The sequence below is a fragment of the Maniola hyperantus genome, chromosome 3 (genome assembly GCF_902806685.2).
Source record: "Maniola hyperantus chromosome 3, iAphHyp1.2, whole genome shotgun sequence".
Lineage (NCBI taxonomy): Eukaryota > Metazoa > Arthropoda > Insecta > Lepidoptera > Nymphalidae > Maniola > Maniola hyperantus.
In genome coordinates, this window is record NC_048538.1 from 15,633,997 (window position 1) to 15,660,400 (window position 26,404).

At 38.3% G+C, this 26,404-nt stretch overlaps 3 protein-coding genes across 3 annotated transcripts in view; 2 read left to right on the plus strand and 1 right to left on the minus strand.

Annotated features, from left to right (window-relative positions):
• LOC117996471 (23 kDa integral membrane protein-like) overlaps positions 1-12,493 on the plus strand; it is a 191,256-nt gene extending 178,763 nt beyond the window's left edge. Inside the window, exon 6 of the transcript XR_011238541.1 lies at positions 12,451-12,493. The gene's annotated coding sequence lies outside the window, so the exon portion shown is untranslated. The remainder of the gene's footprint in view (positions 1-12,450) is intronic.
• Positions 1-26,404, plus strand: part of Exn (Ephexin) — a 122,103-nt gene that overhangs the window by 38,385 nt on the left and 57,314 nt on the right. The window contains exons 3-4 of the mRNA XM_069509459.1: positions 14,143-16,928; positions 17,862-17,959. Coding sequence (XP_069365560.1) covers positions 14,179-16,928; positions 17,862-17,959 — 2,848 coding nt within the window. The 5' untranslated portion in view covers positions 14,143-14,178. The remainder of the gene's footprint in view (positions 1-14,142; positions 16,929-17,861; positions 17,960-26,404) is intronic.
• loj (logjam) overlaps positions 23,304-26,404 on the minus strand; it is a 66,546-nt gene continuing 63,445 nt past the window's right edge. Inside the window, exon 5 of the transcript XR_011238542.1 lies at positions 23,304-23,487. The gene's annotated coding sequence lies outside the window, so the exon portion shown is untranslated. The remainder of the gene's footprint in view (positions 23,488-26,404) is intronic.

Consider the following 26,404-nt stretch of genomic DNA (forward strand, 5'->3'; position numbering starts at 1 on the left):
CTATGTCCCTGCAGGCAGCAGAAGGCGTTTACAGTATTATGCCATCCTGAGCGCTCTTGGACTTTATTACCCTTTACATCGTTTCTCGTAGTTTCTATCGAACATACGTACGCCGCCAAGTGCGAGGGCTGGCCTCTCTGGCACTCTTTCTCCTGCCCTGAGGGTTCCAGTCAAGTGCTTGTCTTGGGACACTGTTAGGTTCCCTGCGTAGAGTCTGGCCAATCCAACTCCATTTGCGCCGTTTGATCTGCTCGTCTACTGACGATTCTTTGCAGCGTAACAAAATTATCGAGGAACTGATCTTCTCTAGCGAGTGAATGCCTACCAAAAAACATATGTAACGCTGCATTTATAAAAACGTTGCAGTCTTAATTATTATTTAATGCTATTTTTAGCGAGGGAAAGTAAAAGTGCTGTTCTTAAAAAATAATTATAATTTGCAGTTAAATTTATAGTCTCATAAAGCACTATAGCCAGCTAGAATTAACCTATTAATTTATTTTGAACGGAAAATTACTTAACATTAGCTTTAGAAAGAGTTCTAGCTTTTCGTTTACGAATATTCTTACGAACTTTTTCTTGTTATCACTTGTAAAGTTATCGTCTTCCTTTAAGTACTTTTGTAACTGTTGGGATATTTGAATTTATAGGAAAAATATCAGTAAAAAGAAAAACTTGGACGTCCTGTTGAGATATTGAAGTTGCAGTTTTCAAGTGCCATAATCTCAAACAGGACAAATTCAAAATATCCCAGCAGTAACTATTGTCACGAGAGCTCTGCATTCAACAAATCTCAAAAGTTTGTCAAAATCTGCACTATTAGCAAACGACTCTTTTATTCGCTCTTGTGAGCATGAGCTTGTCACTGTGAACATAAGCCTTTCTATGCTAGACGCGTCTTTCCTGGCTATGTCTTTTTTAATTTTTAAACTAGTGCTTGGCTGCCATCAGACTTGCTGATGCAGTCTAAGTTAGAGCACGCTTGCCTAGAAGTCTATTTACTAGTGACTTGAAAACTGACGCTGGAAAGGCGAACTCTTTGCCAGAGTGATTGAAAAACTTAAATGGTTTCCGCACACACATGGTTGATAACTAAGTTTAAAGTACATATTAAAGTATATCGTAGTAACATTTTTTTTGTTCTCTTTCTACAGGATTATCTAATCTGTGCTACGGTTTCACAAAAATGCTCTAGAAGATTTGACAATTGATGTATAGTTGCATCTATTACCTCACCGTATAACTTAAATAATTAGTTCTCGTTCGCGTGATCCATTACCCTCGATATGAGTTGCATGTGCTCCGACGTAAGAGGAATTCCGATTGCCATTGAAAAAGGAATATTATATATGTTTGAGAACATGTACCAGTAGGAGCGGAAAGGGATATCCTATTGCGTTATATTACAGCTGTGAAATGTGTATCTATTGCGTTATGTGGATTAGATGTAGACTAATTATTATGTTATTACTTTGCACTAGTTAGTTTTTTGATATTTGTAGTTTTCATATGATACATTTTAGGCCATTTTGCTTGGCAATAAGTTCAGTTTTGTATTCAGTGGGCCAAAAACGGGAAAAAAAGGTATTCAAAAAATAAAAAAAGGTAGTCAAGCCATTTTGATCGCCAGCTTCTAATTTATTATGTAACAAGCTAACGCTCGCGAATTTTCAAACCCCCTTAAAGGTTGAATTTTCAAAAATCCCTACGTCATAATAGCTATCTGCATGCCAAATTTCAGCCCGATCCGTCCAGTAGTTTGAGCTGTGCGTTGATATGATCAGTCAGTCACTCAGTAACCTTTTCCTTTTATATATTTAGATTCAAAAGAAAGCCTCAGGGAAATCGTAAAACTATAAGAGATTTAATGTTTTATCGAAGAATCAAATAATCAGTGGCCACTCCGAGCGTTCGGTGGCCTTTTAAGACAATGTGTATTATTGCATCAGTTACGCTATTATTATTTTATTGCAACATGCAGAATATTAAAGCGATTGCTAACATCGATTGCGCTTTAAATATTTTCTGCATAAGTAAATAGAATAATTGACTGTCCTAGAACAGTATTTCCAGTCAAATACTCGCTGCTAAGTACAAGTGTTTCCACCAATAATATGCAAGGATACGTTAAAAATAGGAAATCTTTACTTTCATATCTTTTAACACATCTTATACTAAGATGCTAATCTGTAAAATAGCCCCTATTTTAGTGTTTAAATCTATACTTATAACTGTATAAGCACAAGTTCGATCGTGCATGGAGTACTGCAGCCATTTATGGGATGGCTCTGCCAAGTATCCGCTTGATGCATTGGATTCAGTGGACTGTCGAAGTGCTGGTCAATGCGTAACTTCAAAGTTTGTAACATCGGTGCAAAGTGCCTGTCTATCGGTATTTACATTTACAGAATATATTTTGAAGAGTGTGCCGAAGAAATTTTCGACCTGGTTCCTCCTTCATCTTTCTACTATCGTACCGCAAGGCATCGCCAAGGTCTGCACCAGTACGTAGTCGAAATTCCACGGATACGTACGAAGCGATTTGTCTCCTCATTCCTAATTCGACCCGCTAAGATTTGGAACACCCTTCCAGAATCAGTTTTCCCCTCCAATTATAATATGGGTACCTTCAATTCAAGAGTGAATAGGCCTAAGACTAGGCAAGTGCGCTCCATCTTAGGCTGCATCATCACTTGCTACCAGGTCTGATTGCAGCCAAGTGCGAGTCTATAAATTAAAAATAAAATAGGGAGCATTGTCGGTCATGATTTGATCGTCGGGATCGTTAAGAACGTGCTTAGGGCGCCTTGTATCGGGGGGGTCGTTTCAGTCGGGGGCTGAACTGTCTAACCTTAGCATCATCCTAAATAACTAACATCATTGCCTTAATACCCTTCCTCTTTAATCTCATTCCATACTTTTTCTATCTTTTCTAACGACAATCGGAATTCCTCTCGGTCATGCAACTCGCAACGAGGTCAGTGTTTCACGCGAGCGGCTCGCTAAGCTATTTACTGTGAAGTAATGTGTACTTCAATCAATGCAAGCCTTCCTCTAATCTCTTGTTCTTATGTGGGACTAAGGTAATAAGGTGTTTCGTTATCCGTCGGTTTCAAAACTGTGAAATTGATACAGTATCTAACCTTATTGAATATTTTTTTTAAAGCGACACAAAGTTAGATACAAATCTATACATTACTAGCTGCCCTGGCGAACTTCGTTCCGCCTAACAGTCGATTCAAATTTTTTAAATTTTTCTCTCTGTAAGATCCATCCTCGTACTTCAAGGAATATTATAAAAAAGAATTAGCGAAATCGGTTCAGCTGTTCTCGAGATTTGCGATGACCAACACATTTAGTGATTCATTTTTATATTATAGAAGATATAAAAAGACTTGTTGACTCCTTCAGTCTTTTCTCTCCTGACTCTTGTTGAGTGATAACACCCTTTTCAAGAGCATACCAAACCAACATACAGTCCTCTTACTTACCCTTTGTTCCATCCCTCCATACGGTAAGAAATTATCTCACACTTTGCCTACCTGCACAATATAGAATTCTTTTCTCATAATATCCCAAACATAAATGATAAAAGTTTTTGTACCAAGTTTCTTTTGTGATCTGTTTCAATTCCGGTCAGTCGTCAGATAGGCATAATATTTTTAATTAATTAATCCACACCCTGTTTATTTCTCACCGGTTCTCTTTGTTTTAATACCTACCATTATAAGTCCCGCAAATTGCTATTGCGCTGGAACCATGTCTCATTAACATTGTAATGACGTCAGCCGAAATATAAATATACCATCAGCTCGAAACTTCAGTCTAGTGCTGAAGTCACTAAAATGGCGCCCACGCGCATTAGCAATTTGCGGGAAATATCTCCTCTAGATCGTCGGCACTCGGCAGATGTCTCAACATTTTCAAGGGCTTCTTCGCTTCTTAAACTGGTTTCTGAGGCACTAATGGTTTGGAACTTTTGCCTTCACTGGCTCACTTCAAAAACTAGTTTTAGGTGTGTCTGTGTAGTCTACCTTTTTACACAATTGGTTTATGCTATTATGTGAATAAAAACGCATAATAGTAAATCTAACATTTAATGTTCTGGTACACTATTTTCCTATCACATTAGTCATGCGAAATGTATCGAATGAATATTTACGGATTTAATGTAATCATATTTTGCATACGTTACGTGTTGCTCATATTTTTCTTTTATGTAGGTATATATTTCTTTTATATGTATGTACATTTTTGAAGATTTCATACTGATCTTCAGTACCTACTCCCTAACGATTATATTTGAAATTACAGTTTTATTATAAGTACAGTTAACTGCTAATCTAAATTTAAAATTTACGTTAAATTTAAAATTAAATGCTTAATGTGCATTAACCGTAATCTAAATATATATAAAAGGAAATGGTGACTGACTGACTGACTGACTGATCTATCAACGCACAGCTGAAATCACTGGACGGATCGGGCTGAAATTTTGCATGCAGATAGCTATTATGAAGTAGGCATCCGCTAAGAAAGGATTTTTAAAAATTCAACCCCTGAGGGGGTAAAATAGGGGTTCGAAATTTGTGTAGTCCACGCGGACGAAGTCGCCGGAATAAGCTAGTAATCAAGATAATGCAAGGATCACCTTCTCCATATACCAATATTTAGGCAACCATAAAAGAAGAGCCATTAATATCCGAATCTTGATCATCATCTACCATAACATGTTCCCTCCCATACACGTCCAGTCCGTCTGTGTGCGAGGCATTGTTTCACCACACAATACTTATTATACAAACAGACACGTCCGGCCGTTACAACAGCCTTGAGGCTTCCATGTTAAGACTTGGGATTTTCTACTTATCTAATGCCATATTAGCCTTATTGAATTAGTTGAAACAAAAGATTTTATCTAATTTTATTTGGGACAATGATAGTAAAATATTTTCTGTAATATGTCAATTTTTTTCTGTAGGTACTAAGTATTAAAAGAAATGAATTTGGATAAAAAATTGTGTTATTTTATTTGTTTTTAATTTAGGCTAAAGTACCTAATAGAGAGAGCCAGCGCGTGCAACATATGGCTCAAAAAGCAGATTCTACGGCTGGCAAGAAACTTAGTACCTACTTAGTGTCTTTTCAAAAGACAACATAATAAAGTCACCATAGCGATAGCCATAACTAGATAATTAGAAGTATAGAATTTTTAATCCACAGTGAAGCTGGTGTCCTGGCAGAATTGGCAAAGGAAACCATACAGTAATTGGTTGCTGTGATGATGTTGCCAAGCTTCTTGGAAATTATTGGCCAAGAATAGTCAAACAGCTCTTAGCTTTAAGTTGTAATGTGTGGCACAATTGCATAAATAAACGTCTTTTCTTTCTTGCTTTCTTTTCTTTCAAACAAAGAATTAACCAACTAATAAAGAAGAACATGCAATAGCTGTAAGCCTATATTAATTTCTCCGTTCTGTTTAATATAGCTCAGATAGGATAATCCTTGTGTTGATTTTTGGCTTTCTTTCAAGAGTCGATCATTTCTGCCTGATTAAGACGAAATCTTTTACAGAATCCGGGGGGCTGGTCGCGAATTATGCGGCTGAGGCACGTGGAGAAAGTGATTGTCCAAATTTAGTGCGATAAGAGCCGGTCCACATTGTTTAACCATAAAAATAAAGTGCAGGGTGCGTAACTGCGCAACGCTACGTAATGCCCTTCATAATATACGGATTTTGTACGTCACTCCAGTTGTACATCCTAGTGCCCTCGAGTTTTAACCTTCTAAGGTACTTGAGATAGTTTAGAGCTTTAGACACTGTTCTCTACCCACAATTAAAACAAAAAAACCGGCCAAGTGCGAGTCTATTTTTCGACATTTTGCACGATAAATCAAAAACTACGATTCATAAAAATAAATAAAAATCTGTTTTAGAATTTTTAGAATCCACAAGTGAAGCCTTTTCATATGATATCCCACTTGATATACATATTATAGTTATCTAACTTCAAAAATTGAAAATGCTAATTATTAGTTCATGACCACAAATTCACGGTTTTCAGATTTTGCCCCGAATGTCTGCTATAAGACCTACCTACCTGCCAAATTTCATGTTTCTAGGTCCCTATCATCTATCGTCATTATCAGCGTTTACAGTCTGGTACACAATATTTACTGAAGGCCATACGACTTTAGTATTTACCATTAGATATCATTAGGTACTAAAATACCGCACAAATCACCGATTCTAATCCCATACTCGTTAGTATACAGGGTGTAACCAGAACGCTAGCCAAAACTTAGCGTTATTGTTATACTATCTAAACACAATCCAATACCAATAACAATTAGCCTCATTTTACAGTTTTAGTGATTTAGTATTTTCAAATCTGCAATGTATAGTGCGCAAAACTGGGGTCAATGTCGCACCTACGACGTGGCATTGACCTTACACAACGTTCGTTGACCTCTAGCGTCTGTCAGGTGTTTTATTTGCAATATGTCGTAAATTTTTACAAAATATAGGATGTTTTTTATATTTTGATCGCGTTTTTTGTGGTATCATATCAGTAATCATCAGTACTATCACCTGTCTTCATTTTTGCTAGTGTTCTGGTAACATCCTGTATTTCAACTTTATGATCCAAATGTACACAGTTGCTACATTACCAACGTATATGGGCGCAAGCCAAGTTAGTAAAACAATGAGCCCATATTATGTTATTATACCAATAATAATAGCCGTGTCGTCATTAGCGAGTGTCGTATCTTTTGTTTCAATCTGTGCGACATGGTATTCTATGGAAATAATAGAGGTGTTTAAGTCATTTATAGTATAAAAACCTTTCTGGCCTTTCAATTCAAACATGGCCTGGCTTTTTCGAAATTCCACCCCTAAGTGGGTTAAATGGGGGTTTGAAATTTATTTAGTCCACGAGGACGAAGTCGCGAGCATAAGCTAATCTCTTATAACGTCTGTATTCTACAGAAGAATTCCATGGCCTCTGTCCTAAAGAACAGAGCCTATTTGAAGAAGAGTTGTATTCAGTACCCTTGTCAGTAGGCCTTATTATAAATGCGAAAGTGTGGTTGTTTGTTGGTTTGTCTTTCAATCACGTCGCAACGGTGCAACGGATTGATGTGATTTTTTGCATGGGTATAGATAAAGACCTGGAGAGTGACATAGGCTACTTTTTATCCCGGAAAATCAAAGAGTTCCCACTGGATTTTTAAAAAACCTAATTCCACGCGGAACGAAGTCGATCAGAGTTACTCTATATTATAATGATAACTAGCGACCCGCCCCGGCTTCGCATGGGTGCAATGTAGATACTAGTGTGGTGTCATTGAGGTGTCATTGCCTCGGAAACTCTCAAATGAGAGGATTTTTTTCCGACCGAATTCACATTATTTCAATTTATCTAGGGATCTCTAATTTTTTGAGAATTAAACTATAGCTATAAACCTTCCTCTTGAATCACTCTATCTATTGGTGAAAACCGCATTAAAACCCGTTGCGTAGTTTAAAAGATCTACGCGTTCATACATACATACAGACGCGGGAAGCGACTTTATTTTATACTATGTAGAGATATGGTACAGAATCTGTACAGAAGCATTCAAATCAAACTGTTTTAATGCATTACGTTCAAGGTAGCGGCCGCAACAATTACCGCGGAATTATTTTACCAGCAGTATTAGAGCGTGAAATAGGCATTACTGGCTAATGCATGCTTTGCGATAGTTTTTCTTACCCAACTAAAGATAATCATAATGTTTTGAAAACCTTATTAGGTATTGGGATATTTAATCATGTCTATAATGTTGTACCCAATTTCCAAATACAGACTGTTTAGGAACGAGTAGTTGCTATCGATGGTAGTATTTACTGGTTACAGAAGATTAGGTAGGAACGTGGCTGTCCATCGCGGAAATGCAGCCAGTATTCTTGGCACCATTTGTATAGTAATTAGATTAGATAAGGCTAGCTTTAAGATTGATTGGAATACTAGATAATGCCCACGACTACGTCCGCGTGGATTTAGGTTCTTAAAAATCCCGTGGGAACTCTTCAATTTTCAGGGATAAAAAGTAGCTTATGTTCTTCCCTGGGATATAGATAGGCTAACTCTATATGATCTAATTTTACGTACGTTCCTGACATCATTTTACGTAAGAGATTATCGCGATTACATCCGTACAAAGCAGCTCTTATCTACATGTGTCTAGTATCTACTACACTCTACTATGATATAATAATCCGTAATCATGATATCATATTTTATATCTAAGGCCTCCTACGCACTGGCGACCATGGTCGCCGCGACCTGGCCGCGGCGGCCAGTGAATTCTGGACTTTATATGGCAATCGCTATAGCCCCTACGCACTTAGCGGCCAGCGACCAGCGGCCACCGTTGGCCGCGGCGTCCAATTTGATGCCACGCGACCAGCGACCAATCGTGGCCGTCGAGAACATCACTTCTGTATTAAAATTCATCAGTGCTACCGCATCGGCCGCGGCGACCAGACGTGTAGCTAGCTACAGAGTGATTATTTTACAATGGCCAATTTCGACACGGAAAGGTTCATAATTGAAGTTGAAAATAGAAGAGGTTTATGGGATTTAGCATCAAATGATTACTCCAATAAAGTCCAATGAAGTCGACTGCAAATTTTTCGGCCGTCCACATGTCGCGCTTGCCTACGCACCGGCGACCATAGCCGCGGCGGCCTGGCCGCGTCTATGGTCGCCAGTGCGTAGGAGGCCTAATACCAGGTATAATATGCTTATTATCTCGTCTCTATATTTTAAAGCTGCTGGAAAAAGCGGCTATTTGGAAGCTGTGGTAGCCTAGTGGTTAGGACGTCCGCCTTCCAATCGGAGGTCGGGGGTTCGATCCCGGGCACGCACCTCTAAGTTTTCAGAGTTATGTGCGTTTTTAAGTAATTAAAATATCACTTTCTTTAACGGTGAAGGAAAACATCGTGAGGAAACCTGCATGCCTGAGAGTTCTCCATAATGTTCTCAAAGGTGTGTGAAGTCTGCCAATCCGCACTGGGCCAGCGTGGTAGACTATGGTCAAAACCCTTCTCACTCTGAGAGGAGACCCTCTGTAGTGAGCCGGCGATGGGTTGATCATGATGATGATGATATTTTAAAGAGGTAGGTATGATTTTTAATCTCTACTCATGTTCATCCATCCATACTAATATTATAAATGCGAAAGTATGTCTGTATGTCCGTCTGTCTGTTTGCTAGCTTTTCACGGCCCACAGTTTAACCGATTTTGATGAAATTTGGTAAAGGCTTACATCCCGGGGAAGGACATTGGATTTTTATCGCGAAAAAGTTCCCACTGGATTTAAAAAGCTAAGTCCATGCGGACGAAGTCGCGGGCGTTAGCTAGTAATATTATAAAGAGGAAAGATTTGTTTGAATCAGTTTTCTAAAGTAGCTTTTGTAGAGTATACAGTTGTAACAGTAAAGTGATTTTACGTGTTCGGTTATTTTCGATACATCGACCGCGCGTAGGGTTGCCAGGCGTCCGGATAAAGCCGGACATAGGTAGGCTTTTTGATTGCGTGTCCGGCCAAAATAAGCGGTGTCCGGCTTGTCCGGTTTTTGTTATGCTTTTTACATTTCGCAAACGAGCGCGGCCGAGCGCAGGCGAGTCGACTGTCGGTCGGTCCCGCAGGCGGCAGTGCCGCCTGACAACAAGATTTATGACAATAATAAAAAAAGCTTGATTTTACAATAAAAAAAATTGTCGTACCTATTAATACTAAGACACAAAATCCTCAATAATGTAGGGTGTTCGGCCTTTCTACCCAAATGTCCGGCCAAACTGGCTGGTCTGTCCGGCTATTAGGTTTAGTGACCTGGCAACCCTAACCGTGCGAGAGCCGTTACCAATACAGTTACATTCATGTGTGGCGCAGGATTAGTAACACAGGCTTTCTGATCTGAGCTTTTTTTTGTGCAAAGTGTGTTTCGAGCTTCTGTCTTTAAAGTTTCTCAAAAATTGTTACATTATTCTCTCTTGAATTTTTTTGATTTCTTGAACCATTAGGTACCCTTATTATAAATGCGAAAGTGTGTTTGTTTGGTTTGTCCTTCAATCACGTCGTAACGGTGCAACGGATTGACGTGATTTTTGCATGGGTATAGATAAAGACCTGTAGGGCGATTGTCTAAAACCTGCATCAATCATTATTACCATCTCAATTGTTCTGATTGGCTGAATTTGTGCGATTCTTGTTGCAACAATGCATTGTGGCCAATAGTGAGCGAGCATTAACCAATCAGAGCTGATTGCGATCGTGACATTGTAGCTGTCAAACAACCGCGGTAGGGCCACTGGAGAGTGACATTTTACTACTTTTTATCCCGGAAAACCAAAGAGTTCCCACGGGATTTTTAAAAAACCTTATTTCACGCGGACGAAGTCGCGGGCATCAGCTAGTAATATCTATTAATAAGTTACCTATACAATATCAGTAGTCAAGTATAAAATGATACGCGTCCAAACAGCGAATTGTATAATGAAAGTGACCTGTTAGAAATGTATCTAATAGACGTTTCTATCACGTATCCGCTTTCTATGAGCTTTGTGCGCATGTCAAATGCCTAATTGGCATCGACGCACGCGCCGCGCCGTTGTATTGTGCAATCCACCTGAGATCGCTCCGTGCGTTCTTCCGGAGGATAACACTTGACGTCAGTATTCTCACGGATGTACACACTGCATCCTATCCGAGTCCGTGAAAATACGTTCCTTTTTGTTTTGTATGACATATGTCGTAGATAATCGCTGGTATTCTCACGGATGACGGATAAAACTCGGACGACAGAAGTGCAGTGCGTAACCGCCGTAACTACTGCATCCGATACGAGTCCGTGAAAATACGGTCCTTTTTGTTTTATATGGTAGCTTATGACATATGTCGTAGATAATCGCTGGTATTCTCACGGATGACGGATAGAACTCGGATGACGGAAGTGCAGTGCGTAACCGCCGTAACTACTGCATCCGATCCGAGTCCGTGAAAATACGTTCCTTTTTGTTTTGTATGGTAGCTATCCATTGTAAGACCAGCGATTATCTACGACATGTCATACATGTCGTAGATAATCGCTGGTATTCTCACGGATGACGGATAGAACTCGGATGACGGAAGTGCAGTGCGTAATCGCCGTTAGATTATAAAACCTAAGGTCTAAAGCGTTGGGCAAATCGCGTCCCTTAATTTCTCGGAGAAGGTTTCTGCGATTTGTTTAAGTATCTTTTAAGCAAACTAAAGAAATCTAAAGTACCTATACCTAGGTACTACATTACCTTAGGTATCTACTTAGGGTTGTTGACCTAAAAGGTCAGACAGCAAACGTGCTGGGAGCTGGGACCGGCTTTCACTGAGCCTTGGGAAAAGTTCATCGATTATCAATTTTAATGGGACAAGTTAACGTTGGTTGTTTAATCAACTTTAAACTCTCGTTTTTACTGTAAACGTAACTGATAGAAGGATGGCTATTTTCTTTATAAACTCATTTCACCTAAGTATATGGCAATATCCTAAATCGATTTCCATCGATCTCGCTTAAACCGCATGGCAATCCATACTAATATTATAAATGCGAAAGTGTGTCTGTCTGTCTGCTATCCTTTCACAGCCCATCCGTTCAACCGATTTTGACGAAATTTGTCCCAATTTTTTTGTCCCAACTCCCAATACAAAAAACAAACTACCGGAATTTTTAGTAATTTCTGTCTCCAGTCGGTTCTAACTTCATCAAATCAATCGAACCTACAAATCTTGTAGAATACCAATAATTTTTTATTAGGTACCTGTATACAATTCAATGCGGTCGTTGACCTTTTCCGGTTTTAGACATCAAACCTCATTAAAATAACAGTGGGTAGCTCTATCAAGCCCAAGAGTTTATTAGAATTAAGTACCTACTTATTAGATTTTAATACGTCAAATCACACTTTTACGCACTCATCCGATCCGAGTCCGTGAAAATACGTTCCTTTTTGTTTTGTATGGTCATGGCTAATGACAATATTATGTTGTAGATTAGTCGCTGGTATTCTCACGTAATACGGATTGAACTCTGATGACTGAAGTGCAGTGCGTAATCGCCGTAAGATGGAGCGCGCTTGCCTAGAAGATTCACGCTTGACTTGACATTAACTGTAAACAGTTGTTATGTCGCCAGTGCACATGGTCACTTAAGTTACGCCGATGTACCTGCGCAGAAATCTTATTTTTGAATGGCGCGAAAATATCTCAGCCAATCATAGCGCGCGTCCGTCCGCTATTGGTTGTTGCCTACGCGCCATGTTTTGCACGCGCGAACTATGAGTGAGATAACACGAGTCTGTTGTCCTTGTGTTAAAACCTTAATGTTAAGCAATAAGGTCTATATTTCCTTGGTGTACATTCAGTTTTAACCGGCGTTAGGTTGCGCTTTTCTGCACAAACGGATTTTGTTTTGCCGGTGTGACATATAAAACTGGTAGTACGGTACCTAGCTACATTTATTTTATTTTATTCAGATACAAGCCCTTGACTGCAATCTCACCTGGTGTTAAGTGATTATGCAGTCTAAGATGAAAACGGACTTACCTGGAAGGGGTATGGCAGTTTTTATTAAACCCATACCTCTTTAGTTTCTACTCGGCCGCTAAATTTGTACCGGAACGCTAAATTGCTTGGCGGCACGTCTTTGCCAGTAGGGTGGTAACTAGCCACGGCCGAAGCCTCCCACCAGACCAGACCAGAAATTTAGCAATTATAAAACTCCAAACCCCTGCCAGGAATCGATCCCGGGACCTCCCACTAATAAGACCACAGTGCTTACCACTGCGCCAGGGAGGTCGTTGAAAAAATTAAAAAAAACCGTTGCACCGAATTGAGAACGTCCGCCTTTTCAAAAGTCGGTTAAAATACTTTGTGGTAGGTACACTTGCAAATAACTAAATTAGTATTTATATTATTAGTTATAGGAACAATATACCTATTAAGCAACCCAGTTTTTTTAGGACACAGATGCAATCTCGTGGGAATCGTTGGTATAACAATGGGATATTCATTGCAGAAATGTCAGGAAAACTGTGGAAATGTGTTGCGAATTTTCATACACATTCATGATCTTACTTTTGCTTTCATGGTTCGAACAATGACACTAATAAATTGTTGTAAAGACAAATCAGTTGTCTTGTTACTTTGTAATGAAAATGCCTACGCTCAACGACCTCTATGTAGTATCTACTACGTACAAGATACTAATAAGTTAAGCCGATTCCTAATTCCATGGTTCAAGAGTGTGTGAGGTCAATGATCTTTGTCAGCCCTAGCACAGACTATGGTCTATTTGGGCTGCAAATTGCAAACACCAGTATCGGTTTTTATCTAGTGCTTTAGTCTAAAAGGGTGGTGTAAAATGTTCACTTTTCATTAAGTCGAAATAAAATAAATAAAATAAAAATAAGACGAGCATAAGGGTGCGTTTTCACTGATGTGGAACTGGGCGGAGTGGAGCAGAGCGGACCGTGAATTGGCCAATCACAGTTCTTGGAATCCTCACTCTACATCAGTGGAAACTGTGTGATTTGCCAATTCACGGTCCGCTCTGCTCCACTCCGCCCAGCTCAGCTTCAGTGGAAACGCACCCTAAGGCTCAATTTTTCAATACCTGTATTGGCGATAGTATTAACACAGTGGTTATTAGGTCAATTAAGACGCTGCACTTTGGCTCCACTCCACTCTGTATGTGTGAAGAGGTCCCTTAGTCTCTGATTTTATTTTTATTTTTAACTAGATAAAAATATCTAGTCGGCACGTGACTTGTTAGCACGTCTGTAGAATCTGTAGATGCTTTTATTTATTAAAAACATGCACGATATAATCATAGATATTCTATATCCCAAAACTACTTTCGCCTTTGAATAATTTATTATTATATACCCACCACTTGCTCTCGTAATCGTATGAGTTTAACATGTTTGAAACAACATGATATAAATGATATAATACTAGACCCATTTGGTTCAGTAGGTACTATACCGATGTATTATTCGATGATTGCATACGATTAGTTACTTCCTACACTCACTGTCCCGCTTTGATTGTTCCAGATGGCGTAGAAAACCGGTCGGAGACACCCAGCACCAATGCTATTAGACAACCTAATGGAAGAGACGGTGACCACGAAAACTTTTTTATCTTCAATCAAAAAGTTTAATTCAGATGAAAGGGAGCACGGCGCTATAAAAGCCCTCCTAAAGAACTTCATCCTCCCCGACACAGACATGGCTATAAAACAGAAACAAAGCTTAAACGACAGATGCATTTACTCCGTTCCAATAAAACCTTCTATATCACCTTCAAGCGAAAGGAAACAAACAATCCACGAGGCTAAGCAAGCTTTCCTGAACGCCACCGTCGACTCCACAATTCTACATGCGAAGCAAACAATGAAAGAACCTATATTGCATTACGCTCAAATAGCCACAGTCACAGAAAGCGACGACACGAGAAGCACTGGTGGAGGACAAAAATCACAACCAATAGACAAAACTAAAACTAAACCAAACACACTTCCTATAGACATCCCAAAAAATAACAAGAAAAGGGTCGAGCAGCAACAAAGAAAAGTGAGTTTCAAAATAAAAAACGCATCTGCATCGTACCGACGACCGCCATTAGTTACAAAAACAACAATGACAATAACCAGTAGTAAAGTATCAGAATTAACAAAAAAGTTTAATAATTTAATGAATGAGGGATCAAAGGGATCAGTGAAGCAATCAAAGTTAGCAAAGACGATAGGAAATCTACAAACAGCATCGCGATGTACTACCAGTAACAGTTCCACGCCTTCATCCACACTCAGTTCCAGCCCTAATATTAAAATAGTTCTACGTCATAGAAGAAGTTCCAAAAGACGTGGGCATAAAAAGAGGTGTTCAAGTGTAGATTCAGTAGATAAACTAATTTTATCTGAAGGGTCTGCGGCCAAAATTCGTGTAATTCGTTCTAAGTCCGATGGTACCAAAATTCCTAAGTCGCCTAAAAAACGTTTAAAATATCAAGACTCGAGTGAACAACAAAGTGGCTCTGATTCCGTTGATGGCAGTCCGGCAAAACCAAAAACAAATGAATCTCCTAGACAAATTGCAGTCGATATCCCAGCGGAAACAAATGCTGTAAAAGACGCTATCAAAAAGTTTGAAAATGAGATTAATGCCCAAACTAGTAGTATCGTTGTCAAAAGACCAAACAGTCAACCTTCAAATATAATACCCATAAAGGAAAAACCAAAAGTACCTGAAAAGAAATCTTCATTAGTGTTAACAAAAAATTTAGTTATAAAAGACGGTGTCCCTAAAATTAAGAGCATTAAATGTGTTTCTAATGACAGTAATATTAACCCAATAAAACAAGAAGAAAGCACGAATAAAGAACCAGATAGTCCCAAAAAGAAAGAACCTATTTATGTTAGAAATAAATTTAAAACAAATTACATTCATTCCGAAAAGCTGCCACTACACCTAGTTGAAATTATACAAGAAGATGTAAATGAAAATTCTAATAGTATTTTTTTAGAACAAATAACAAGTGAATCGGTGGCTGTGAAAAACTTAAAAGAAGATAACTTATACCAGGATCTAGAAACGCCAGTGGCTCCAAACGATTCATTTTTATGGCGGAGGAAAAGTTCACAGATTTATTCTGAAAATGATAGAACTACTTCTGAAAGTACTTATGGGTTTGTCACTGTGATAATGAACGAAACGACTGTTACCTGTAATGAATCTGATACTGAAAATATTAAATCTACTCATATTGAGCAATCTCATGAAAAAGACATAGATGAATCTCAAGATAAATGCGAAGCCCCCACAGCAGACGTGGATCAAAACTCTGATTTCGAAAGTAATTTACTAGAAGCTTGCAACAATGAAGTTCTTATTGGCTATACTTCAAAGACAAAAACCGATCCGGTTGATGAAGACGATTATGAGCCTCTAGAACCTCGAGACACAGACAACGTTGTTGTAATATCAGTGATGAGTGATAGAACTTCAAAAATTAACTGCCCCTTACCAGAAATCCCTAAAGAGGTGGTTGAACCAGTGAATGTAAAGTCTGGAGAAAATATTTATCAGTGTCTTTTAGAAATGAGATCTCATCCTGAAGGAGATGAGAGTAGTCTTCATAACTATGAGCTCTGTGGACAACTGGAGGAAAGAACGCGAGGCGATGGCGACAGTGACGATGGCTATGAATACTGCAAGTCGCCGATCAAACCGTACTGCCTTACATCCAGCTCCGGTATACAAATAGCTGAACACTACAACCCTTACAGTCCTGATGCTAATAGCAAAAACTACTCTATCTCAAAATCTGTAAGTGGAGCTTCCACAGTTAGTTACGAAAAAATAGGCTCAGATAGAATTTACGAAAAAATACCACCTCGGCCGCCAAAATCTAAAGAAAGCAGTCCGAATTACAATAGACATTCAATTGTGTCTTCTGATTATATAGGCTATAATGATAGCGAGAATATCTATGACACTATCAAGCATGGTGATGGGACGTCGCTATCCCATTGCTATGAGAGTATACCCAACAGTCCAAGCATGGTTAAATTGAGGACTAATTTGAAGAAACAGCTGGCATCTGCAGTCCAAAAACGATTGTCCTTTGATAACGTGTCGAACATAAGTCAGTCGACACTATCCAGTGAGCAGAAAACCAATAGCATTTATGGACAACGGTCTGTGATAAGCTACAATGGACAAGAGATAGCGTTTCAAGTGCCGAGCAGCGAGACAAGCGTGAGCGACCGAAGTGACAGGAGCGACGATTGGGTTGACGTATCTGATGAGGAAAAGACTGAAGAAAAGAAAATTATCATGTGAGTTCATATGAGTTCTTTAACGTATTAGCCAGTAGTCGAAGCTTCCTTGAAATATAATTTTTTCGACAAATTATTTTCTATAAGGGGGAAAAAAATATCCAACGGTAAAATAATGCAATCTAAGATGAAAAGTGCAACCCTGGCAGGATTGTGGTATTTATAATACACTAGAATCTACATGATGCCCGCGACTTCGTCTGCGTGAATTTAGCGTTTTCAAAAATCCCGTAGGATCTCTTTTGATTTTCCGAGATAAATAGTTACCTATGTCAATTTCCGGGACGCAAGCTACTTGTGTACCTTTCATATAAATCCGGTGAAACTGTTGGGCCGTGAAAAGCTAGCAGACAGACAGACACCCTTTTGCATTTTAAAAAAGTGGGTGTACGGGTAGCTCCTCGCATGTACTTACCCAGCTTCCTAACCCTTAGCATTGTACCAGAACCACAGAATATGTACTACGTACCGGAACGCTAAATCGCTTGATAGTACTAGCCAGGACTCAGATTCGGAACTTCGTAAATGGCTTTTTCCAGTAGGATGACACGCTGAAACCTTTCAATAAATAATCTACCTCTGGCCTAATTTTCCCTAATCACAAATAACCCCTGAAAGCCTAAGGACTGAGTCCATTTCGATTAGGACATTTTCTCAATAAAATTTTGCCAATTATTGCCAACTCTAATATCATACAACCACGACTCACTATCTGCTTTTGAATATTCTTTTGACCTATAAATTAACCATCGATATAAGTATCCGCCAATAACATTTTTCCAAAGAGTCGAGTAAACACCGTTATCTAACATCGATATTACCATTATATTTACGTTCTAATCAGTATGGAAAAGTGAGGGGAAAGTGCGCGACTGTCACCGCATCATTCGTTATATTTTTGCGAATTAATTAAATGGATATGTTAATTTTCAGAGTGCGCGAGAGAAGTCGAAAAAGTCCGGTTAGCTGGTCACAAAAAGTCCGACATCAGTGGCAGAATTCGCCGAAACAGAGTGATGCTAAAGATAAAGGTAAGAAACCTAAGTTCTTTTTTAGCGTTTAAACTATCGTGAGTGATTTCCATTATATATAATATCTCTCAACAGCTATACTCACGTATTTAGTCGACTTTAGCCCGACTAGTTTCGAACCCATCCGGGGTCCTTTGTCAAGGGAGTCAGTTCGCGCACGCGTCGCGGTTAAGACTACGCGGTTCGAAACTAGTCGTCGACTAAATACGTAAGTATAGCTGTTGAGAGATATTATAAGTTCTTAATGATTTTAAGCTTGTTTCGTGTTTTGATATTTTTATGTAGATAACTAGTACATATGACATACCACGATTAATTTTATTTTTTATTTGTCGATCCATATTGCACGGGGTTGCTTCATCTGTGTGTTACATGTCTGTGTGAACTGATTTTGACGAAAGGTTGCATATGCATCCTGGAGAATGAAATAGGCTACTTTTTATCACAGAAATCGCGAGCATTATGTAATTACAATAAATATAAAATAATTATGATTAAGTAATTAGTTCGGTAGCAACTTTTTATTAATTTTAGTGATAACAAAATCAATAAACTACCGGTCTACGGTGTGACATTGTTAAAATCCTGCCAACTGCAGGCGCCATCTATGATCTGAGATAGACAACGCTATCTGAAACTATGTATTGCGATGTAGTTTAGTGAACCTGCAAGAGGTGGCGCTGCATTTCGTAAATAAAATGTCATCACTATCGTCATTATCAACCAATAGACGCCAACTCCTGTATAAAAGTCTCTTGTATGGACTTCCACACGCCACGGTCTTACGCGGCCAGAATCCCAGCGGCTCCTTGCGACTCGTTTGATGTCGCCTTTCCACCCGGTGGGGGGTTTCCCAACGTTGCATTTTCCGGTGCGAGGTCGCTATTCGAGCTCATTGGGATTCCAAGTCCCCCCAACGTCTATCGTTTTTTTGAACCATGTGCCCAGCCCATTGCCACTCCAGCTTGAGCTATGTTGATTACTTTGGTTTTCGAACGGATCTTCTCATTTCTGATTTCACGATTTAATCACGTAGAGTCTAGGAAATTCCAAGCATAACTCTCTCCAGTCTCCATCGTCCGCTGAGTAACTCTGAGATTTCTTGCGAGACCCGATAAATAAATAATAGTTAGCAACAAATAAAATGTCAGTTAAGCTTAAAAGGGTGTAGGTCTACAAGTTACTGTTAGAATAATATTATTTAAATTATATAATTGCTCTACTTACCTACTTTAATAATAATTAATTACTTATATAATAAGTAAACCGTTACTTTTATTATTATAATCAATTCCCTAAACTAGTAAAAGTGCGTCCGTTGGACAGAGTGTGTTCGCATTTTACATAACTCATGAATATGCAGACGTTTTTTAATTATTACTATTTTATTTATTAGACTGTAAAAACTTATAGGAAATTAAACAAATAAGATACCATTAAACTACTTAAGTCTCTTATCTAGTTGCGTAAGATCATATAAAACCTGTGTCGGTTGCGTGTGCGCATAATATGCTTTGACAACTGACACGTGATAGACATCATTGTGGGTATGGGATTGGGGATTGGTCTGAGGGCACTGACCTCTACTAATAAAAGTAAGTACGTTAGAATTGTTTCCAAAGAAACTTGATTTTCGCCATTTTGGCGCTGATAGCAGCAGTGAGCGTATTTAGAACTAAATACTAGTGAGTAGTGAACGTACCTATAGTCCGCGACAGGTTGAGATGGCAATCGGGGTATGAAGTGGGGGAACGCCCCGCCCACCCGCACGTCACCCGCGCTCACCCGCACCGGGTGTAAGGGGCATCCCCAGCCCGACTGCGATCTCGAGCTCTACCTGTCGCGTACTATATTATGTATATACTAACTATGTATCTGTTGCGAAAAGTTTGCATTTTGGCCAACTTCAATTGTTAGACAATCAAAAGTGATTGCGATAGCATTGTTGCAACAAGAATACTTTAATTGAATTTCTAATTCAATTTTCGGTTTTGACTCTACTACGTTTCAAATACCAAAATTTCAAGTTTGATTATAAAAATTTATGACAATCAGGAAGCGTAAAATTTTACCAATTCTTAATAAATCATTTGAGTTTGAATTTAAGTGCTCCGTTTTACCCTTTGGGGTATGGAACCCTAACAAGGTTCCGGCACGTTCCGGCTCAGCATAATTACCAAATTTGTTGTGACCCCTCACCCCTAATCTAATACTAAAGCAGGCTTGCGTAGTAAAGTAATACCCACGTTAGTTTTAAATTAGTAAACCTCAAACAATTCAACTAAGTGACAAGCCAAAAGTGCCTAAAACAATGGACATAATCTCAGCACGAATCTCGTTCGGACTCGAGTGGCTGCGCGGGCGCAGGAATCCGGCACCACTCACATAAACCGCCGCCCACCGCCTGTCGGTGCGTGCGCTTAGCCATTTATGACCTATTCTAGTCTCACTGGAGGTCTATGAACTTGTTGCACGACTGGCCAAAAGAAGTAGTAGCTACCTTCTAAATCTTCAAAATCAAAAAATTCAATCTTCGTTCGCTATCTTAGTTATTAGGATTCCGTGCCCAAAAGGGTGCCAACGCGCAACGGGCTCCTATTACTAAGCCTCCGCTATTCGTTCCGTCCGTCGTCTGTCTGTCATGAGCTTGTACCTCATGAACCGTAATGGGTAGGTATAGACGTATTGAGCTGAGTTTATTACAAACTAGCTGCCCCGGCGAACTTCGTACCGCCTAACAGTCGATTCAAATTTTTCTCTCCGTAAGAGCCATCCTCGTACTTCAAGGAATATTATAAAAAAAGAATTAGCGAAATCGGTTAAGCCGTTCTCGAGATTTGCGATCAGCAACACATTTAGCGATTCATTTTTAAATATAGAGATGTGTGGCATTCTCGCAATTAGTATAACAAGATACCTGAAGCGGAGGGCCTAAACACAGCCTAAACTCAATATAGGTAAATTTCGTAATTGAGATGGCAAATGCTAATGCAGATTGCAATCGATGCGATGGAATGCGCCTGTCTAGACTAGAATTCTAGACGATTTATCTATCCAGTTTTGCTTTGAATTGAAGGCATCTGGCAGACTTCACTCACCGTTTTGAGAATACTATGGAGAACTCTCAGGCATGCAGCCTTCCTTCACCGTTAAAGCAATGCAATAGACACAAGACAAACTCTATGTTAGGACAAGACAACTCAATAGCCATTATTTCCTTTAATCCAATTACAAAGAAAACTATTTTCGCTCCAATATTTACAGAATCAACGATAAAAAATAGCGTATCGAATGGAACTAAGCGTGGACCTTACGATACGATCTACCCTTCATTTCATACCGCCACACAGTGAATCGCCTAGAACAAGCTAGGTGGACAAAAGTCAATTCAAAGAATCACTTAATTGATGGTCATTTGTCACTAATGATTACCCAGGGATCATTAATCCAGGTAATAATTACGCCAAACATTCCATTACGATAAGTTATACACATTTGAAGTCAGGTGATAAGGTAATTACATTTACGTAAACAATTTAGTTGCAATTGTGCAGTGCTTTCGAGAACACCTATTAAAATTTGTGCTGAATATTATAGTTTCTGCTATGATGGATTTTACTTTAGAGGGTAAGTACTTTCTTATTTTACTTCAAATTGATTCTAATAACAGATAATGTGTAGTCTAAAATTTTTTGAACAAAACACTCAATAAAATGTCGTCTTTTTTACATATCTTTATTTCCAAGGAATGTAACTTTTTGTATCCACATGTATCCAGTCTAATTTTTTTATATAATATAGCTACTACTCTAAGCTTCAATATGATATATAATTTTAATACTACAACGATTCCAATTCATCGTAATAAATTTTTTTCAGAACACGTGCATTCCATTTCGAAAATAGAATTTTTCGAAGAGTGACGGAAACATGCCAAAGAAGAGAGAAATGCTCGTCTAATGAGTTTTATTACTGAAAAATTTTCTATAACTGATATGACTCCTGACTCACGGAGGAGTATTCAGTCACAAATAGCAAGTGTTTCGTCAAAATTAGCTGAAAAGTGGGCTGCATCGAAAATGGTGGAGGATCGTTTTCTTCAGAAAAATAAAAGTTGGCTCGAGGGGACAGACATACAATTTAAAGTTAGCATACATCAGGCTTGTCCTTCCACATCATCTGAAGGAAGTCGGCCTAAGGGAGACCTAAAAAGAATTTTGAAGAAACATCTTTCAAAACCAAAAAACGCAGGGTTGAAGATTTAGTGCAATCGTGCAGTGCTTGTGAGTTAACTACAGCTGCGGAAGTGGCACATCGTTTGTCGGGTCACAGAAACGTAGCTTCTTTGATAAGAAGTTCGGAATCTCCAGAAAAAAGGAAATCTGGTGGTGATGTTTGTAGTGGTAGGCGATTAAATATTGATGAGGCATTAGCTTATTATGTAGATTCTACGTGTACCAGTCACGCTTATAAAAAGACGCGAAAGTGGTCATTAAAGGCGGGACATGAAGTGTTTCCATCTTATCATAGTCTCTGTAAAGCCAAAAAATCGTGCTATTCTTCGCAGGAAGACATTTCCGTGACCGAAACGCGCGCTGATATTAAGCTTCAAGCTATTTTGAATAAAACTGTTGAACGTTTGATTGAAGAGCAGACTTGTTGTATATGCTCTTGATAACATCCGATCCTGTAATAAACTCACTCAGAGAAGTGCCAAGAAAGAAGACTGAGAAATTACCAGTAGAAGTACTAAATTTGATTGTCCCTCCTTCAATACCAACACATCAATCACGTAATATTCAACCGTGTGATGAAGAAGATTACGTGATATCTGATTCGTCTGATTGTGAAAGTGATGATGAGTGCTCTGATTAATTATATTATTGTATACTTTTAGGTTTTGTTTATTTTAAGGTAGTTTAAGTGATTTTAACTGGTATTTTATGTTGTGTTTTATTTTCTTCTTTAACTTGTTATTATATTACTGATTTTAATCATATTATTTTTTACACCAAATTTGATTTTTTATTTTAAAAAATTCTGAAACCTTTAAATAATTATTTATTTATAATTTATGCAGTATCACAACAAAATATCATTTTTCATAGCTATAATAATTAGAATCCACAAAAAAATGTTTTTGTCCAGCTAGCTTGTTCTAGACGATTCACTGTGCGCCATCCGCGCGACAAGGCCGATGCGACATTCCACAGAACAAAAGATTACATTTATAAAAAAAACCGACCAAGTGCGAGTCAGGCTCGCGCAATGAGGGTTCCGTACTACAGTCGTATTTTTTCGACATTTTGCACGATAATTCAAAAACTATGATGCATAAAAATAAATAAAAATCTGTTTTAGAATGTACAGGTGAAGACCTTTCATATGATACCCCACTTAATATAGTCACTCACTTCGAAAGTTGAAAATACTAATTATTAGTTCATGACCACAATTTAATTTTTTTTGTGTGATCTAACCCTAAATTCACGGTTTTCAGATTTTTCCCCAAATGTCAGCTATAAGATCTACCTACCTGCCAAATTTCATGATTCTAGGTCAACGGGAAGTACCCTGTAGGTTTCTTGACAGACAGACGGACAGACAGACAGACAACTAAGTGATCCTATAAGGGTTCCGTTTTTCCTTTTGAGGTACGGAACCCTAAAAACAGTAAGCATCGTCGCTACAATCAAAACAGAACCGCTTCATTACTAGACCGTAGAAACATTATATTCAAACTAGCTTATGCCCTCGATTTCACCCGCGTAAAATATACACCTACCGAATTTAATTTAATTAAATTAAATTTGATTTTAGGTCAAGAATTTAATACGCCTCTGTGTAGCGATCATGTAGTAAGAACATAAGAATTAGCTTAGGTTATTACTACTAATTTGTTCTGTGGTAGTGATGACAGGGCTTCTATAACTATGCTGTTATGCCTAGTTTTTTTTAAATGGCCTGACAAACAGACAGACGGACTGGCAAAATTATAAGACCTTTAACTACGGAAATATAAAACAAAGTTTTCGGCGCTCCGACCCTAACAAAAATCTACCGTTCAAGATTCACCGTAAAGACCACCAAATTATCCAAACTAGGTACATTTTCTTAATTGAATCACAGAGTAAGAATCCGGTTTGTTATGATAAAATATGATGCTCTACCATGTTTCTATCCTACCGTATAGGACATCAACATTCAATACAGGAATTAAAAAAACAAAAATTGACATTCCAATCCAAATACATATCTCGCCCACACAAGTCTGTGATCTCACGTAGCCTTCATGCTTCATCACATCATTGACTGTAAAAAATGGTCAAGTCATTCGAACGATGTATTGGTAATGGATTTATAAGTTGGACCGTCAGGTGCTCGATTGCGGTAGAAAGACAGCTACAATGTCACGATCGCATTCACCTCTGATTGGTTGACGCTCGCTTACTATTGGCTACAATGCATTGTTGCAACAAGAATCGCACAAATTCAGCCAATCCAAACAATTGAGATTGTAATGAATGATGATTGATGCAGGTTTTATGAAATCGACCTACAGATCATTCAATGGCTCTTCCAAATTGAAGAGACAAAATGTCTATCTCCTTTACAATACTCTTGTTGTGACTCCCAGATCGTTTTCCCGCCTTCGGAATTTCGAAATTCGTCTTCCCCTATTTCTATTTCCCTCTCGCCGATACCGCTCTGTTTCGTATTTTTTTCCATTTTCCTTTGTTGTTTCTGATCAGATAACCGGCCCATTTCCTTGGTCCGGAGTTTTATTTAATGTACAGCATGCGTCTGTTTATTATGTTGACATGTTACTAGCTTTTGGAGATTCTATTTTGTTTATGCCTGTGTCTGTACAAAGGGAAACCCAAGTCATATTTTATTCGTGTCTACCGTAAAAATGCATGTTTCAAGGCCAACGCGACATACCACCGAACAAAGGAAATAAAAAAACAATATTCATCACCGTTCCAACAGTCTTCACACGTAACCTATGCTATGCTTCATCCTTGACCGTAAAAAAAATGTCCACGTAATGCTGACAAATTATAAAATGAACCGCACATTGTTTGATAACTATTTGGACAGTCAGGTCAAACTAAACTGGTGTTTTGAACATCTCAATGATTATACCTGCCCAATGATCCGATTCGACATGACTTGCGGTTGCTTTAGCTTCGAATGTTGGTAATAACCTTACAAACTGTTAGGTGTGTTTGATGTTATCGCTGAAGTCATACTTGTTTTATGTTTGTAATCTCTTTGAAATTGCATGAGAAATATTTTGAGAGGTAATACCAAAGACTTGTAATGAGAAGAATTCAATGAATCGCATACAACAAAATATAAGGGGATTATAAAAACGTATTAATAACTAGGTGGCCCAGATTATCGCATCGCAAGTGTTCTATATGTCATAGTACTACTTAGTACCTTTCCATAAAATTAGACCTATCATCATTTTCAGACATACCTTTATCTGCTGCTGGAACAAGCGCTCAAGCATTTGTATTTATGGAAACAGGAATAGTTCCTACTTAAAATAATGCATTCAAAGCTATTGCGAGACAATAAAATTTAAATAAAGAACTTGTTTTTATCAAAACAGGAATAGTTATATCCTCCTGATCCTTTAGCCTTTAATACCAATAGCATGAACCTTCCATAAAATAGCTAAGGAGTGAAAAATATTAGTTCTACAAAGCTAATAATTCGCGACAGGTCAAGATGGTAATCGAAATCCCCGCACACCCGCACAGCCCCCGCGCTAACCCGCTGCGGGCGATCGCGGGTGACGTGCGAGAGTGTAGGACCTGTCGCGGACTAAAACTAACTAATCTTTTCGCTTAATTGGAGGGGAAAAGGGATTATAATTAGTCATACTTAATTGGGTATTTGACTCCAGTTTTTTTATTACTTTTATTATAAAGTAAGATTAAAATAATGACGTAAACTGAAAAAATTAATTAAATCGATCAAATAAGAAAAAAGTTATAAGCATTTAAATATTTCTGATTAGACAGAGATAGCGATATAGAATTTTGACGTCACACCTTGCTAATGCCAGCTTCGTGCGGTTTCATACAAATTTTCGTTTTGCGAGAAAGGGATAGAAGACCCTCCCACTCCAAAATTAAAATGCCTGTAACTTTGTAAATCTTTGTTGGATTTTAATATTTTTTTCAGCGTACGTCATTATTTTTATCCTAGTTTATAATAAAGTAATAATATATATCAAATTCAAAAGTAGGAAAATGCCCAATGAACAGGGCTAATATTCTATTTAAAAAAATCTAACTCCAAATAAAATTCTTCAGGTAATTAATGATGCAAGTAGCCTTCAAACTTTCAGTTAATTACTTGCATCGACTTAGTATTGCTATGTGCGAGTATTACCTTTATACGAGCACTATTACCTTGGTGAAAATGAAA